The sequence below is a fragment of the Erinaceus europaeus genome, chromosome X, assembly GCF_950295315.1.
Source record: "Erinaceus europaeus chromosome X, mEriEur2.1, whole genome shotgun sequence".
NCBI lineage: Eukaryota > Metazoa > Chordata > Mammalia > Eulipotyphla > Erinaceidae > Erinaceus > Erinaceus europaeus.
Window position 1 is genome coordinate 73,767,570 of NC_080185.1, and position 18,736 is coordinate 73,786,305.

At 40.4% G+C, this 18,736-nt stretch overlaps 1 protein-coding gene across 1 annotated transcript in view; it reads right to left on the reverse strand.

Moving 5' to 3' along the window:
• The window catches only part of CHIC1 (cysteine rich hydrophobic domain 1), a 77,747-nt gene that overhangs the window by 31,644 nt on the left and 27,367 nt on the right, over nt 1-18,736 (reverse strand). Inside the window, exon 3 of the mRNA XM_007526065.3 lies at nt 7,389-7,544. Within this exon, the coding sequence (XP_007526127.1) occupies nt 7,389-7,544 (156 nt within the window). The remainder of the gene's footprint in view (nt 1-7,388; nt 7,545-18,736) is intronic.

Genomic DNA, 18,736 nt, shown 5'->3' on the forward strand with positions numbered 1-18,736 from the left:
TACACCTACACTGAACTTCTCTGTTCCAGTCTCTTGGAAACAGAGCTGGCAGTCAGCTGAGGTAAAGAACAAACACCTCATCACAGACCCCTGTAGGCGTCAACCCAGCTTTGACCTAGCACGTTATGATTGGGCCCTCCTCAATCGCTATCGAACAGGCCATGGCCAGTGCGCCGCTATGTTCCATCGCTGGGGAGCCAGAGACGACCCGAACTGCCCCTGCGGCTACAGACAGACTATGACCCACATAGTCAACGACTGCCACCTCTCCAGATTCAAAGGAGGTCTCAAAACTTTACATCAGGCTCAACCTGACGCTGTAGACTGGCTACGGAAGAAGGGCAAATGCTAGAAGAAGAAGAACCAAAATATATAAAGAGCTCATCAAACTTGGCAACAGAAAAGCAAATGACCCAATTAAAAAATGGGGAGAGGATATGAATAGAATATTCATTGCAGAAGACATACAGAAGGCCAAAAGACATATGAAAAATGGCTCCACGTCACTGACTGCCAACGAAATGCAGATAAAGGCAACAATGAGATAGCATCTCACCCCTGTGGGAATGGCATACATCAGAAACGACAGCAACAACAAATGTTGGAGAGGCTGTGGGGACAAAAGAACAGTCCTGCACTGCTGGTGGGAGATGTAAACTGGTGTAACCCCTGTGGAGACCAGTCTGGAGAACCCTCACAAGGCTAGGTGGGACCAGCCTTATGATCCATTAATTCCTCTCCTAGGGATATATCCTAAGGACTCCATAACACCCACCAAAAGATATGTGTACACCTATGTTCATAGCAGCACAATTCGTAATAGCTAAAACCTAGAAGCAACCTAGGTGCCCAACAACAGATGAGTGGCTGAGAAAGCTGTGGTATATATACACAATGGAATACTATGCAGCTATTAAGAACAGTGGAGGTAGAAGGAATTATGTTAAGTGAGCTAAGTCAGAAAGACAAAGACAAGTATGGGATGATCCCACTCATAAACAGAAGCTGAGAAAGAAGAACAGAAAGGGAAATGCAAAGCAGAATTTGACTGAATTTGGAGTATTGCACCAAAGTAAAAAACTTGGGGGTAGATTTTCAGCTCTACTATAGAGTGGAGGGGGTAGGGACACAAACCTTTGGTGTCAGGAATGGTGCTAATATACACTTCTACTAACTTATAGTCTTATATTTAATCAATATGAGAGGAGACAAACAGATTGAATGTCTCGAACCTTTTAATGCATAGACCTCAGTTCTGAGTATATATTCCTTCAATCTAAGCACTTAAGGTTTAAATTAGTAACCTGATGGACTTTTAACACTGAGCTTAAATTATTAATGCATTCTTTTTTAATGTTTTTTTATTATTTATTTTCCCTTTTGTTGCCCTTTTTTATTGTTGTTGTAGTTGTTGTTGATGATGTTGTCATTGTTGGATAGGACAGAGAGAAATGGAGAGAGGAGGGGAAGACAGAGAGGGGGAGAGGAAGACAGACACCTGCAGACCTGCTCCACCGCCTGTGAAGCAAATCCCTAGCAGGTGGGGAGCCAGGGGCTTGAACGGGGATCCTTGCGCTGGTCCTTGCGCTGGTCCTTGCGCTTCGCACCACGAATTATTAATTATTAATGCATTCTTACTAATGATTTTTTGAAGTATTAAATCACCTATAATCTTAGACCAGAAGCAATTGGTCTTGTCAGTACATAAGATATAGTTATTTGTAAATAGCATTAAATGATATAAATCATGATAAAGTCTTTCTGGTACAGTATATTTTAACCATAGGATTCTCAAAGTAAACCAAATTCCCAAGTAACTTGGTTATAACAATAACTATCTATTGCTTTCTTACAGTTTAAGACAGCAAGGAACCTTCCTCATTCTCTATAAAAACCGTATTTCTCCCATTCCTGGAACCTCTAGGGGTTGGCTCGTTTTCCTTGAGCTTTCCTCTTGATCCACACCATTTGATGCTGCATCTGCTGATATCAGTCAAATCAATGCAACCAGTGCCACCTTGACATGTTTCACTTCGGACTGTGTCCAGAGATGCCAGACCTGAGATGCTAACCCTTCAACTCCACTACTCTGGTGAGACCTTTCCTAGCTCATAGGACTCCTTAATCCCATTTTGGGTGGCACACTTCCTAACAAAGCCACAGAACCTAGATATAAACCAGGGTCCATGAGATAGATCATATATACACATTAATCCATAAGTTGGGGGACAACATATACCTTAAAGTAAAAGTGAGCAATAGTTTGCAGTGACTCAGTAAGTGCAGCAAGTAGAAAGACCTAAAAAAGACACTATGAAGTACTTAATCAAATAGTTTCTACTTAGACATAGATACCCTCCTCACCTACTCCTTTTTTTTTTTTTTTTGGTAAAGATTATTTATTTAATGGAAATGTAGGAGGAGGGAGAGAAAGAACCAGATATCATTCCGGTACATATGCTGCTGGGGAACAAACTCAGGACCTCATACTTGAGAATCTAATATTTTATCTATTGCACCATCCTCACCTACTTCCTATTTCACTTCCCTTATTGTTTATTTATGTATTTTTAACTTCATTTATGTTTTTATCACAACACTGCTTAGCTCTGGCTTATGGTGGTGCAGGGAATTGAACCTGGGACTATGGAGTCTCAGACATGAGAGTCTCTACCCCCTCAATCACTCTACCCTCTCCATCACTCTACCCTCTCAATCACTCTACCCCCTCAAGCACTCAAAGTCCAACTGTGTCAGATAAAGTAAGGATGACACAAGCTGGATAAGGGCAAGAGACTGGCATACATCAGTGATGGCCCTTTTGGTTACTACCAGGCCACCCCATCATCTGGGGCCCTAGTCATGGAATCCTGGTATTCCTACATAGATATGATGGGCCTAGACCTCTAACAGATCCCTGTCTTCACCATCACTGGTCATCTCCATCACGAACAACATCATAAACCCTCTTTTTTCTTTATTTTCTTTCTTTTTTCTTTTGACACCTGCAGACCTGCTTCACTGCTTGTGAAGCGACTCCCCTGCAGGTGGGGAGCTGGGGGCTCAAACTGGGATCCTTACGGTGGTCCTTGCGCTTTGCGCCACATGCGCTTAACCCGTTGTACTACCACCCGACTCCCCATAAACCCTCTTGTGGGTCTCTACAAGACAATGCCCCCAATGTGGAACAATAATGGTAGAAATTGCCCCACTTTCTGAAGGGAAGCTGGGTCAACATATTCTGTCACTCAGGGAAGACTGGTCCTGAAATGAGTACAGCCTAGAATGTTCCTAGCTATGACCATGGAATGTGAGCTCAGACTGACAGGGATGAAGAAGTTACACAGGCTCCTGTGGTGAATATAAACAGACATGGGCCCCAGATCAGATTGATTGGGTTTACAGTTAATGGTATTTATATACTTTTCCCATATCTGGGAGCTACCCTCTGTCCTGATCCAGCTTTCTAGTCCTATTGCCAAGATTGATGCCATCTCCCCAAACAATACTCCTAGCCCACCTGCATGTTAGCTATCAGGCTGGGGCAAAACTTAGTAAAGTCATGGGCCCCTTGGAATATACCTAAAATAGATTTCCTAGCTTTTACCAAAATTGAGACCCCAAATCTCATCTGATATATTCTTACCTTTAGGTTCATGATTATTAAACACTTTGTTCTGTTTTATATCTTAGTGTATTTCAGCCACCAATTTACAGATGCTACCATGATGCCAACCTGACAACCTCATCAATGTGTCCTGGAACCCCACCTCTCCAGAGCACTGCCCCACTAAGAAAAGTCAGAAATAGGCTGGGAGTGTGGATTGACCGATTCATACCCATGTCCAGCAGAGAAGCAATTATAGAAGCCAGACCTCTCACTTTCTGTAACCCATAGAGATCTTTGTTCCATACTCCCAGAGAGATAAATAGTAGGGAAGCTTCCAATGGAGGGGATGAGATATGGAACTCTGGTGGTGGGAACTGTGTGTAGTTGTACCCCTCTTATCTTACAGTCTTGTCAGTCATTATTAAATCAATAAAAAAATAAAGAAATAAATAAAAAAGAAAAGCTAAAGGCAAGAAAGAATTAGCAGGATATACACAAAGTTCTGGAAGAAAAAGACCCCCCCCGAATATTTTATTTTGCTAAGTTATCAGTCAGATTTGAAGGACAAAGTGCTTTTTAGATAAGCAACAACTGAAAGAATTCATCACCTATAAACCAGACCTCCAAGGATACTAGCTTCTCCCTATACCAAAATCCTTGGTTTTATCTGCTCTATTCTTACCTGAGGTCCCTGATTTAAATTTTTAAAAATATTTTATTTCCCCTTTTGTTTTTTATTGTTGTTGTTGTTGTTGTTGTTATTGATGTCATCGTTAGATAGGATAGAGAGAAATGGAGAGAGGAGGGGAAGACAGAGAGGGGGAGAGAAAGACACCTGCAGACCTGTTTCACCACCTGCGAAGCTACTCCCCTGCAGGTGGGGAGCCGGGGCTTGAACCAGGATCCTTACGCCAGTCCTTGTGCTTCATGCCAAGTATGCTTAACCCACTGTGCTACCGCCTGACTCCGATTTAAAGTTTTTTAAATTTATTCATAAAATAAAAAGTATCGACAAGACTACAGGATAAGAGGGGTACAATTCCATACAATTCCCATTACTAGAATTCCATATCCCGTCCCCTCCCTTTAAAGCATTCCTATTCTTTATCCCTCTGGGAGCATGGATGCAGGGTCATTATGGGGTGTAGAAGGAGGAAGGTCTGGCTTCTGTAATTGCTTCTCCACTCAACATGGGCGTTGGCAGGTTGATCCATACTCCCAGCCTGTCCCTATATTTCGCTAGTGGAGCAGGGCTCTGGGGAAGTGGGGTTCCAGGACACATTCGTGAGGTTGTCTTCCCAGTGAAGTCAGGTTGGCATCCTAGTAGTATCTGCAACTTGGTGGCTGAAAAAGAATTAAGATATAAAGAGATTCCTAATTATTAAAGACTTTGTCCTGCTTTGTATCTTACCACTTTTCAGCCACCAAGCTGCAGATGCTACCACAAAGTCATCCTGACTTCCCTGGGCAGACAACCATACCTATGTGTCCAGAACCTTACAAAGCATTATCCCACTAGGGAAAGACAGAAACAGGCTGGGGGTATGGATCAACCTGCCAACGTCCATGTTCAGCAGAGAAACAATTACAGAAGGCAGACCTCCCATCTTCTGACCCCCATAAAGAATTTTGGTCCATACTCACAGAGGGATAAAGAATAGGGAAGCCTCCAATGGAGGGGATGGGGTATGGAACTCTAGTGGTGGGAATTATGTTGAATTGTACCCCTCTTATCCTGCAATCTTGTTAATGATTATTAAATCACTAATAAAATATAAATAAATAAATAAAGACACGGTTTGGAATGAGAGGAAACAGAAAGGGAGAGGCACCTGCAGCACTGCTTCACTGCTCCTGAAGCTTCCCCTACAGGTGCGAGTTGGGGGCTTGAACCCAGGTCTTAGCACATTGTCATATGTGCACTCTGCTGAGTGTGCCATGTAGAGCCATGGCATAAAGATACTTATTTGTTGTATTTTATTTTTTTCCTCCATGTTGACAAGGAAGTAGTGAGTTGCTTTAAATCTCTTTATGACCACGACAACAAATTGAAGAAGGAAAAAAGTAAGTAAATTCAATGATGGGAGGAACTTCCAGGAGCATGACCACAGAGTAAAACTGAGTGAAAAATGACTCAAAAACAACCTGCTAAGTTATCTCCTTGACTTGACAATTTAAAAATATGTAATATGTATTTAACTTATTTATTTGATAGAAATGGAGAAGGAGTGAGGGAGGGAAGAGAGAGCGAGAGAGAGAGAGAGAAACCTTCAGCACTACTTTACTGTTCAAGAAATGTCCCTCAAATGGAGGAGTGAGGGAGGGAAATGAGACAGAGAGGGGGGAGGGGGAGGGAGAGGGAGAGGGAGAGGGGGGGAACCTTCAGCACTACTTTACTATTCAAGAAATGTCCCTCTTGCAGGTGGAGATCATTGGCTCCCTTTTTGTAATTTTTTTTAACTTAGAGAAATTCATTTAAGAATATCACACATGCTTTGACAAGCAGTAGTCTAGTGTCTGTTTAAAGCAGATGTACTGATACTTACCAAAGGGATCAATTAAATGTTTAACTTTTCTACTCAAAAAGTCATAGGGTAGTACTCTTTTATTATCTATCATGTTGAAATAGATAATAAGATGAGCAGGAGATAAAAAAGTACTAATTAAAATGTTTTTACTTTTATGCTGCAACTGCAGCATTAATTATGTAACTACAAGGTTCTGTCATTTTTAATATGGCTTAACAGGCAAATCATTATTTAAATATTCAAATAATATTATCTATGTAGGTCTGGGAGATGGCACAGGACTTGTATTCCCGAAAGGCCCCAGGTTCAATTCCCAGAACCACTATAAACAGGGAAAAGAACTTTACACAAAATGAATCAATTTTCCTCATTGGCTTCAATTAAAAAGTTTAAAGACCTGTTGCTACTGGGAAAAACATTCCAAAGACTTAAAATTAATAATAAAACCTGACTTCCCTGGGCAGACAATCTCATCAGTGTGTCCTGGAGCCCCATATCCCCAGATCCCTGCCCCACTAGGGAATGAGAGACAGGTTGGGAGTATGGATCGACCTGCCAAAGCCCATGTTCAGCGGGGAAGCAGTTACAGAAGCCAGACCTTCTACCTTCTGAACCCCATGATGATCCTGGGATCCACACTCCCAGATGGACAAAGAATAGGAAAGCTTTCAATGCAGGGGATGGGATACAGAATGCTGGTAGTGGGAACTGTGTGGAATTGTACCCCTCTTATCCTATGGTCTTTTCGATCACTATAAATCAATAAAAAATTAACGATAATGAGGCTAAGGTGGTACTAAATCCATGACATAACTAGTAACGTAACAGTAGATTACTACTTCAATAAGTACAAAACCTAACCAGGTTTTCCCTTCAACCTCCACATTTGCTACTATTAATTCTGTCTTCAGAACAGAGAAGATCTCTCACATACCTGGAGCTTGGAAACACATTAAACCAGAACTTTGGGTTTTGTCAGAAGAATAAGCAGTCTGAACACATTTACAAGTACTTAAGTACTCTAGTTACATTGCATGTATTTAACATGATGAGATTCATATTACATGATGAAATGTTGATAAAGGCTAGATAAGTGACTTCATCTGTTTCCGAATTTCTTACCTCTAGAATGAGAATAGTATTATTATCAGGATCAAGTAAATCTTAATATACTTGTGCAGGGTAAGTTTTCTAAGAAACATTAATTCCCTATCATACCACAATAAGATGTGGTATAATGTGTTACTTACTCGTTTGTTGAGACAAATAACAGGCCACAGGCTGCAACCCAGTGTGCAACAGCAGCAGAGACAACCACACAGCAGCCATTTCACATTGACTGGGAGAGCCTTTTTCAAACACCCATTCACACGGCCAATGCTGGTCTTAAATTCTTCAGGGGCCACCTACAACAAGGATGCAGTCTTTAACATTTTGATTTCCATTTTCAGTATTTCTAAATTTACAGAAAAGGTCTATCCTATTTCAAATACATTAGGGAATTACAAACTCCTAAATATATTTCATCCCTACCTTCCCTTATATACATAATAATATGCATCAATATATATTACAAATTCTCAGATGACATAGGGGAGCAAAAATCTGTCACTCCTAAAATAAATCATTGGCACAAGGTTAACTTCTTGTTATGGGCCCTGGAGGTGAATTACCACCTTGGAGATAAGGACTGTTTCTAAGGGGGCCAGTGGTAGTGCACCTGGTTAAGTAAATTACTATGTGTATTACTATGCACAAGGACTCAGGTTCAAGCACCCAGTCCCCACCTGCAGGGGAGAAGCTTCAAAAGTGTTGAAGTAGGGCTGCAGGTCTCTCTCTCTCTCTCTCTCCTTCTCTATCTTCTCTCCTCAATTTCTCTCTATCAAATAAATTATTTTTTTCAAAGAAGCTTTCTGTTTAAAAAAAGGCTTCTACTAGGCATGATCTAATTTGTGGAGAGGGCAGAACTTAAATCTATATGCTTTTGCTTTACCTTTACCTTTCCCCCCTGTAACTGACCCTCCTGTTCTTCCTGGAGAAGACAGAACTTGAAATACTTTTTGATGCTTCCTTTCTTCTTCCCAAAGTCTTCTGCATTATAGATGGAACTTGAAGGAATCATGTTAAGTAAGAAAGCCAGAAAGAGAAGGATGAATATGGGATGATTTCACTCATAGGCAGAACTTAAGAAACAAGAACAGAAAGGGAAAACAAAAAAATACAACTTAAGACTGGGCTTGGTGAATTGCCCTAAAGCCAAGATCTCTGGGGAAGGAGGATTTGGAGTGGTGGTGGGGAAGGGCTTTGGAGTTCTGGTGCATGATGGTAGAAAAAGACCAAAATCAGAGGTGAGAATGTTTTCTAGTCACCTATCATGGTGAAATGAGAAATTTTACCCATGTCAACAATTGTAGTTTAAACTATTAACCCTTCAGTAAAAGGAAGGGGGTTGAAGAAAGTTATTTTTGATGGCATCTAAAGCCACATGGATCAGATACTCAGATTTTGAGTCTTTCCTGTGTAAAGGAGGTAAACATGTTATTAGTAAAAGTCTCTCTCTTCTTATAAATCTGATTCATGTTTATTTGCTTAGCCTTGAAGAACCCCAAGCAGGGATACATGATGATTTTTTTTTTCTAAAATGGCATGACTCCCAGTCTTATGCTGAATAGTAATGGTGACAGTAGGTAGCTCTGCCTTGTACCTGACCAGAGAAGGAAAGCTTTCAGCTTCTCATCACTGAGTATGATGTTGGCTGTAGGTTTGCTGTATCTATAGACTCTACTAGTTTGCTAAATTTTCCATCTATTCCCTTTCTTTCTAGTGTCTTGATCATAAAAGGTGCTGAATCTTGTGAAAGACTTCCTCTGCATCTACTGAGATAATCACGGAGTATTTAATTTTTCTTTTGTTGATGCAATGAGTCACATTGCTTGATTTACATATATTGAACCAGCCTTGTATCCTTGAGATGAAGCCTACTTGGTCAAGGTGGACAATCTTCTTAATGTATTATTATATCAGGTTGGCTAGGATTTTGTTAACTATCTTATCATTTCCCTATGCTCATCAGGGATATCGATCTGTAGTCTCTGCTTTTGCTATCAGGGTAATGTTGGCTTCATAGATGATGTTAGGGAGTATTCCTGTGTTTTCAAAACACACAGGAAGAGTTTGAGGAGTATAGGTACAAAACCTTAAAGGTTTTGTAGAATTTATTTGTAGAACTACCTGGGCCTGGACTTTTGTTGTTGGGGGAGGTTTTTGTTTATTGTCTCATTTTCTTTGGCTATAATCGGTCTATTCATGTTTTGAAGATCCTAGTTTAGACTTGGAAGGGTGTGTGTTTCTAAAAGTTTGTCCATTTCCTCCAGGTTCTCCAGATGCCATCAGGATGCTGGCCAGGATTCCCTGCACTGAAGACCCCACCGATGTGTCCTGGAGCTCCGCTTCCCCAGAGACCCACCCTACTAGGGAAAGAGAGAGGCAGACTGGGAGTATGGACCAACCAGTCAACGTCCATGTTCAGCAGGGAAGCAATTACAGAAGCCAGACCTTCCACCTTCTGCAACCCACAACAACCCTGGGTCCATGTTCCCAGAGGGATAGAGAATGGGAAAGCTATCGGGAGGGGATGGAATACGGAGATTGGGTGGTGGGAATTGTGTGGAGTTGTACCCCTACTACCCTATGGTTTTGTTACTTTATCTTTTCTTAAATAAAAAACAAATTAAAAAAATAAATAAATAACAAAAAAAAAGAGTATAGGAGTTGGGCAGTAGCACAGCGGGTTAAGAGCATGTGGCGCAAAGCACAAGGACCGGCTTAAGGATACTGGTTTGAACCCTGGGCTCCCCACCTGCAGGGGAGTCGCTTCACAAGCAGTGAAGCAGGTCTGCAGGTGTCTATCTTTCTCTCCCCCCTATGTCTTCTCCTCCTCTCTCCATTTCTCTCTGTCCTATCCAACAACAAAGACAGACAACAATAATAACTACAGCAATGAAACAAGGGCAACAAAAAAATATTTTACTTCGGTGCCCTACTTTCAATTTAGTCAGATCCTGCTTTTAGTTTCCCTTTCAGATCTTCTTTCTCAACTTCAGTTGATGAGTGGGATCATCCCATACTCATCTTTATCTTTCTGACTTAGCTCACTTAACATAATTCCTTCTAGCTCTGTCCAAGATGGGTCAGAGAAGGTGGGTTCATTGTTCTTAATAGCTGTATAGTATTCCATTGTGTATATATACCACAGCTTTCTCAGCCACTCATCTGTTGTTGGGCACCTGGGTTGCATCCAGGTTTTAGCTATTATGAATTGTGCTGCTATGAACATAGGAGTACACACCTCTTTTTGGTTGGGTGTTATAGAGTCCTTGGGGTATAACCCCAGGAGAGGAATTACTGGATCATATGGAAGGTCCAAGTCTAGCCTTGTGAGAGTTTTCAGGGCTGCTCTTCACAGAGGCTGGACCAATTTATATTCCCATCAGCAATGCAAAATGGTTCCTCTGTCCCCACAGCCTCTCCAACATTTGTTGCTGCTGTCCTTTTTGATGTATGCCATTCTTACAGGAGTGAGGTGGTATCTTAGTGTTGTCTTAATTTGCATTTCTCTGACAATCAGTGACCTAGAGCAGTTTTTCATATGTTTGTTAGCCTTTTGGATCTCCTCTGAGGAGAATGTTTTGTTCATATCCTCTGCCCATTTTTGGATGGGGTCATTTGCTTTTTTGGTGCTAAGTTTGCTGAGCTCTTTATATATTTTGGTGATTAGTTTCTTGTCTGATGTAAGGCATGTGACATATACTCTTTTTTAAAAAAATATTTATTTATTCTGGGAGGTGGAGCCAATATGACGACTTGGAAGCAGCTGCTGGTGTGAGCTCCAACAACAACTGCTAGAAACAGTAAGGATAACTGGCCTTCAGCAGGACAGTGAATAAGGGGTCTTAAGGGTGACACCAAGGAGGTGACTATAGCACAATTTGGGTTAGAAAACAGAGAAAAAAGAAAGGAAATTTTCTGATTATTTCTGAAGTGCATCCTTCTCCCCTCCCACTATAACCAGACCCCAGGGTCTGGAGAGCCGCTACTAGTAGGCTACCCACCTAACTTTTTTCTTTATCAAGATTCCTGGCTCACCAGGGGTGTCATTCCAACCCTTTTCCTTTCTGAGAGACAATCCGGAGCCATCCAAGGTACAGACTGACTGTTAGAGTTTTTTTTTTTTTTACTCAGTTCTATTTTATTATTACTATTATATATACGTGTGTCCCTTCCCCCCTTGAGGTTGACCAAAATTAACTCTTAGTGTATTTTCCATTGCTAGGTGACTGGGTGTCCTATCCATTGGAAGAGGAACTTGTTTCACTCTACCTGCCTCCTCTATCTACTCTTCCCCTTCTCCCTCCTCCTAGCTACTTAAAAAAACCTCTTTCCTTTCACTGCTCTTTTTTCTTTCTTTTTTTCTCGTGCTTGTCTTCCTTTCTTCCTTCCTCCTTCTTAGGCTTTCTAAATTCACTGATTTGTGAATTATTTGGGGGAATAAATTTGATTCAGAGTGGACTCTCTTTGTGTGTGTCTCTTCTCTACTTCCCTTTCTCCTCTTGCTACCCCTAGAATTTACAGTGGACAGTAGATTTGCATAATCGTCTATTCTTGCTATCCCCTTTTTCCTTACTCTCTCTTTTTCATTTGGATTTGGTTGCTATTTTTTTTCTTGGACTAAAGGCATTGTATGGCTAACTGGTATTGGCCAAACTGCTTCAATCCTTACTTCAATTACTATTGTAATTTCCGAGGTTGGTGATTGCATTTGTTATAAAGGTATTTAGTACAGCGTGGCTTGTACTCAAAACACAACAACTGATTAACAACATAACATAAAAATAAAAAACAGATCAATAAAAAACTGGTTAAACCAAGAACAAATAAAATTGCTACTACAATGAATGAAGACAAGAGCCCAGAAGAAACTACAAATCAGTCAGAGGTGGCCATAGATAAGAAAACTATGCAAACAATAATAAATTTAATAATTACAGAAATGAAGATAACTATGGAGGAAAGGGGTAGCAGAATTAAGGAAACAACAGATGAGACCCTCAAGTAAAATATTAGCTACCTCAAGGGAATTACAGAACTGAAAGCTAAAATACCTGAACTGAAGAAAGAAGCTGAGGGAAGGGAAAGCAGTCTAACAGAAACAGAAAACAGAATAACCAAGACAGAGGATGAGCTAGAGAAAACTAGGAAAGAGGTAAAAGAGCTCAAAGAGATTGAGAGACACTGAAAACAACAAAAGAGACATATGGGATGATCTCAAAAGGAGTAGCATTCGTATAATTGGCCTGCCAGAGGAAGAAAGAGAGGAAGGAGAAGTAAACATTGTAAAGGAAATTATAGAAGAAAACTTCCTAGAACTGAACAAAAGAAAGGACATAAATATTCAAGAGGCCCTGAGAGTCCCAAAAAGAATCAACCCAGACCTGAAGACACCAAGACATATCAAAGTTAGAATGAAAAGAAGTAAGGATAAAGAAAGGATCCTAAAGGCTGCAAAAGAAAAACAAAAAGTCACATAGAGGGGAAAACCCATAAAACTATCAGCAGACTTCTCCACTCAAACTGTAGAAGTCAAAAGAGAATGGCAACATATCTATAGAGCCCTGAATGAAAAAGGGTTTCAACAAAGGATAATATATCTTGCTATATTTTCATTCAAACTAGATGGAGGGATCAAAATCTTCTCAGACAGACAACAGTTAAAGGAGGCAACCATAACCAAGCCTGCTGTGAAAGAGGTTCTAAAAAAACCTCTTATAAACAAGAACATCACTATCATACTTACAATATATCAGAACAAATAAAAAATTGTTAAATAATGGCATTACAGTGCATTAAATCCATAATATCAATAAGTGTCAATGGCTTAAACTCACCCATTAAAAGGCACAGAGTGGGAGGATGGATCAGAAAACATAACCCAACCATATGTTGCTTCCAAGAATCCAATCTGACCCAATAAGATAAACACAGACTTAAAGTTAAAGGATAGAAAACTATCATACAGGCTAATGGACCACAAAAAAGGGGCAGGAACAGTCATTCTCATCTCTGACACAATAGATTTTAAATTAAATAAAGTAACAAAAGATAGCCAAGGGCATTACATAATGATTAGAGGTTCAATCAGCAAAGAAGATTTAACAATTATTAACATCTATGCACCCAATGAGGGACCATCTAAATACATCAAAAACCTACTGAAAGAACTACAAAAATACATCAAGAGTAATACAATAATAGTGGGAGATTTTAACACCCCACTCTCACACTTAAGACAGATCAACAAAGAACAGAATCAACAAGGAAACACGCAAATTAAATGAAGAGATGGACAGACTAGACCTCCTGGACATTTTCAGAGTTCTTCACCCCAAAAAACTGGAATGCACATTCTTTTCAATTCCACACAACACACACTCAAGAACAGACCACATGTTAGGCCACAAAGACAGCATCAACAAATTCAAGAGCGTTGAAATCATCCCAAGTATCTTCCCAGACCACAATGGAGTAAAACTAACATTTAACAACAAACAGAAAATTAATAAAAAAGAGAGAATTTGGAAACTAAACAACATATTGCTTAAGAACCACTGGGTCAGAGAAACACTCAAGCAAGCAATTCAAATGTTCCTGGAAATAAATGGAAATGAAGACACAAGCTATGAAAATATGTGGGACACAGCTAAAGCAGCATTGAGAGGGAAACTCATAGCCATACAATCACATATTAAACAAGAAAAAGCTCAAATAAACAACCTTACTGCACACCTTAAGGGCTTAGAAGAAGAGGAACAAAGGAACCCTGAATAAACCAGAAGGACAGAAATCACTAAAATTAGAGCAGAAATAAACATAGAAAATAAGAGAACCATACAAAAGATCAATGAAGCCAAATGTTGGTTCTTCGAAAAATTAAACAAGATTGACAAACTCCTAGACAGACTCACTAAACAAAAAAGGGAGAAGACTCAAATTCATAGAACTGTAAACGATAAAAGAGATATCACAACTGACACCACAGAAACCCAGAAAATCATGTGAAACTTCTATGAAGAACTATATGCCACCAAGCTAGAAAATCTGGAAGAAATGGAAAAATTCCTAGAAACATATGCCCTTCCAAAACTGAACTAAGAAGAACTACAAAACCTAAATACACCAATCACAGACAAAGAAATCGAAACAGTTATTAAGAATCTCCCCAACAACAAAAGTCCTGGACCAGATGGCTTCACAAATGAATTCAACAAAACCTTCAGAAAATAGTTAATACCAGGGAGTCGGGCTGTAGCGCAGCGGGTTAAGCGCAGGTGGCGCAAAGCACAAGGACCGGCATAAGGATCCCGGTTCGAACCCCGGCTCCTCACCTGCAGGGGAGTCGCTTCACAGGCGGTGAAGCAGGTCTGCAGGTGTCTATCTTTCTCTCCTCCTCTCTGTCTTCCCCTCCTCTCTCCATTTCTCTCTGTCCTATCCAACAACGACAACAACATTAATAACTACAACAATAAAACAACAAGGGCAACAAAAGGGAATAAATAAATAAAATAAATATTTAAAAAAAAAAAAAGAAAATAGTTAATACCAATACTTCTAAAGATTTTCCATAAGATTGAAGAAACAGGAACACTCACTTCCACCTTCTATGAAGCCAACATCACCCTGATACCAAAAGCTGATAAGGACACAACAGAAAAGGAAAACTACAGACCAATATCTCTGATGAACATAGATGCCAAAATATTAAACAAGATCCTGTCCAACTGGATACAGCAGCATATCAAAAAGATTGTTCATCACGACCAAGTGGGATTTATCCCAGGAATGCAAGGCTGGTTCAACATATGTAAGTCAATCAATGTCATTCACCACATCAATAAAATCAAAACCAAAAACCACATGATTATCTCAACAGATGCAGAGTAAGCCTTTGACAAAATCCAACACGCATTCATGCTCAAAACTCTATAAAAATGGGAATAGACAGGAAATTCCTCAAGATAGTGGAATCCATCTATAGCAAACCTACAGCCAACATCATGCTTAACAGACAGAAGCTGAAAGCATTTCCCCTCAGACTGGGGACTAGAGAGGGCTGTCCACTATCACCATTACTCTTCAACATAGTATTGGAAGTTCTTGCCATAGCTATCAGGCAAGATAAAGAAATCAAAGGAATATTGAAAGGGAAGAAGTCAAACTCTCACTACTTGCAGATGATATGATAATATACATAGAAAAAACTAAAGAATTCAGCAGAAAACTACTGGAAGTTATTAGGCAATAATAGCAAGGTGTCAGGGTACAAAATCAATGTACAAAAATCAGTGGCATTTCTTTATACAAACACTAAATCTGAAGAAGAAGACATCCAGAAATCACTCCCATTCACTGTTGCAGCAAAATCAATAAAATACCTAGGAATAAAGCTGACCAAAGAAGTGAAAGACTTGTATATTGAAAACTATGATTCACTATTCAAGGAAATAGAAACTGATACCAAGAAATGGAAAGACTCATGCTCATGGATTGGAAGAATAAATATCATCAAAATGAATATTCTCCCCAGAGCCATATACAGATTTAATGCAATACCTATAAAAGTTCCACCAAGCTTCCTTAAGAGAATAGAACAAAAACTACAATCATTTATCTGGAACCAGAAAACACCTAGAATTGCCATAACCATCTTGAGGAAGAGAAACAGAAATGGAGGCATGACACTCCCAGATCTCAAACTATATTATAAGGCCATCATCATCAAAACAGCCTGGTACTGGAACAAATATAGGCACACAGACCAATGGAACACAATTGAAAGCCCAGAACTAAACCCCTACACCTATGGGCATCTAAACTTTGATAAGCGGGCCCAATGTATTAAATGGAGGAAGGAGGCTCTCTTCAATAAAGCTTGCTGGGAAAACTGTGTTGAAACATGTAGAAGAATGAAATTGAACCACCTTATCTCACCAGAAAGAAAAATCAACTCCAAATGGATCAAGGACCTGGTGTTAGACCAGAAATTATCAAATACTTAGAGGAAAACATCGGTAAAACACTTTCCCACCTAAACCTCAAGGGCATCTTTGATGAAACAAACCCAATCGCAAGGAAGACTAAAGCAGAAACAAACCACTGGGACTACATCAAATTGAAAAGCTTCTGCACAGCCAAAGAAACTATCACACAAACAAAGAGAACCCTCACAGAATGGGAGAAGATCTTCACATGCCATATATCAGACATGAGACTAATCACCGAAATATACAAAGAGCTCAGCAAACTTAGCACCCAAAAAGCAAATGACCCCATCCAAAAATGGGCAGAGGATATGAACAAAACATTCACCTCAGAGGAGATCCAAAAGGCTAACAAACATATGAAAAACCGTTCCAGGTCGCTGACTGTCAAAGAAATGCAAATAAAGACAACAATCAGATACCACCTCACTCCTGTGCGAATGGCATACATCAAAAAGGACAGCAGCAACAAGTACTGGAGAGGCTGTGGGGACAGAGGAACTCTTATGCACTGCTGGTGGGAATGTAAGTTGGTCCAGCCTCTGTGGAGAGCAGTCTGGAGAACTCTCACAAGGCTAGACATAGACCTTCCATATGACCCAGTAATTCCTCTCCTGGGGATATACCCCAAGGACTCCATAACACCCAATCAAAAGTATATGTGTACACCTATGTTCATAGCAGCACAATTCATAATAGCTAAAACCTGGACGCAACCCAGGTGCCCAAAAACAGATGAGTGGCTGAGAAAGCTATGCTATATATACACAATGCAATACTATGCAGCTATTAAGAACAATGAACCCACCTACTCTGACCTATCTTGGATGGAGCTAGAAGGAATTATGTTAAGTGAACTAAGTCAGAAATATAAAGGTGTATGGGATGATCCCACTCATCAACAAAGTTGAGAAAGAAGAACAGAAAGGGAAACTAAAAGCACGATCTAACTAAATTGAAAGTAGGGCACCAAAGTAAAAACCCAGTGGTGAGGGGAAGGGTGGACATTTGGCTTCCTGGGGCGGCAAAGGGGGGGGAGGTGGGCTAGGTGGGTGGGAGGGGGACACAGTCTTTTGGTAGTGGAAAACGTGTCTATGTACCCTCCTATTAAACTGTAGTGATATACATCACTGTTTTAATATGAGAGGGAAAAATTGATTGTATGTCTCGAACTTTTTAAAACACAGACTGAGTATTTTCATTACATAGGCTGAGTCTTTGATATGTTGACTCTCTCAAAAGCCTAGACTAGGGAGAACAGAAGCAACCAGTGGCACAGCTATATATAAGATGCTGGGTATTGTACAGCAATTCCTAATAAAGGGACTTTTCAAAGTTAACCCAATTACCTAATAATGTGATGATAACAATAACTCTCCATTGTCTTCTTGAAACCTAAGACAGCAGGAACTTCACATTTCCACTATAGAGCCTATATTTCCCCCAGTCCTGGAACCTTAGGGTGGGGCCCACTTTCCTGCATGCTTCTCTCAATTCATATCAAATAATATTGCATCCACTGATCACAACCTAATCAACTCAAGGAGTGCCACCTCAGCATGCTTCATTTCAGACTGTGTCCAGAGACTTCAGTTGTGGAATGACAACCCTTCAGCTTCATTACTCAGGTGAGACCTTTCCTTTCATAGTATTCTCTAATTCCATTCCAGGTGGTTCACTACCTAACAAAGTCCCAAAACCTAGATATAGACCAGGTCCCCTGAGATAGAGCATATGTTCACACGTATCCATAAACTAGGGCAAAATATATACCTGAAAGCAAAAGTACACAACAGTCTGCAGTGAGTACCCCCCCAACACTTCATTTGCACTATTCCAGCCTTTAGGTCCATAACTGTTCAACAATTTGTTTGGCTTTGTATGTTAACTCTCGTTTCAGCCAGCAGGCTCCAGATGCCAGCAAGATGCCGACCAGACTTCCCTGGACGACCCCACCAGTGTGTCCTGGAGCTCTGTTTCCCCAGTGACACACCCCACTAAGGAAAGAGAGAGGCAGGCTGGGAGTATGGCTTGACCAGTCAACACCCATGTTCAGTGGGGAAGCAATTACAGAACCAGATGTTCCACCTTCTGCAACCCACAATGACCTTGGGTCCATACTCCCAGAGGGATAAAGAATAGGAAAGCTAACAGGGGAGGGGATGGGATATAGAGATCTGGTGGTGGGTATTGTGTGGATCTGTACCCCTTCTATCCTACAGTTTTGCTAATGTGTCCTTTTTAAAATAAATAAATAAATATTTATTTATTCCCTTTTTTGTTGCCCTTGTTTTATTATTATTGTTGCAGTTATTATTGTAGATGTTACTAATATCGTTGTTGGATAGGACAGAGAGAAATGGAGAGAGGATGGGAAGACAGAAAAGGGGAGAGAAAGATAAGACACCTGCAGACCTGCTTCACCTCTTGTGCAGGTGGGGAGCCGGGGACTAAAACCAGGATCCTTACACTGGTCCTTGTGCTTTGAGCCATGCTTAACCTGC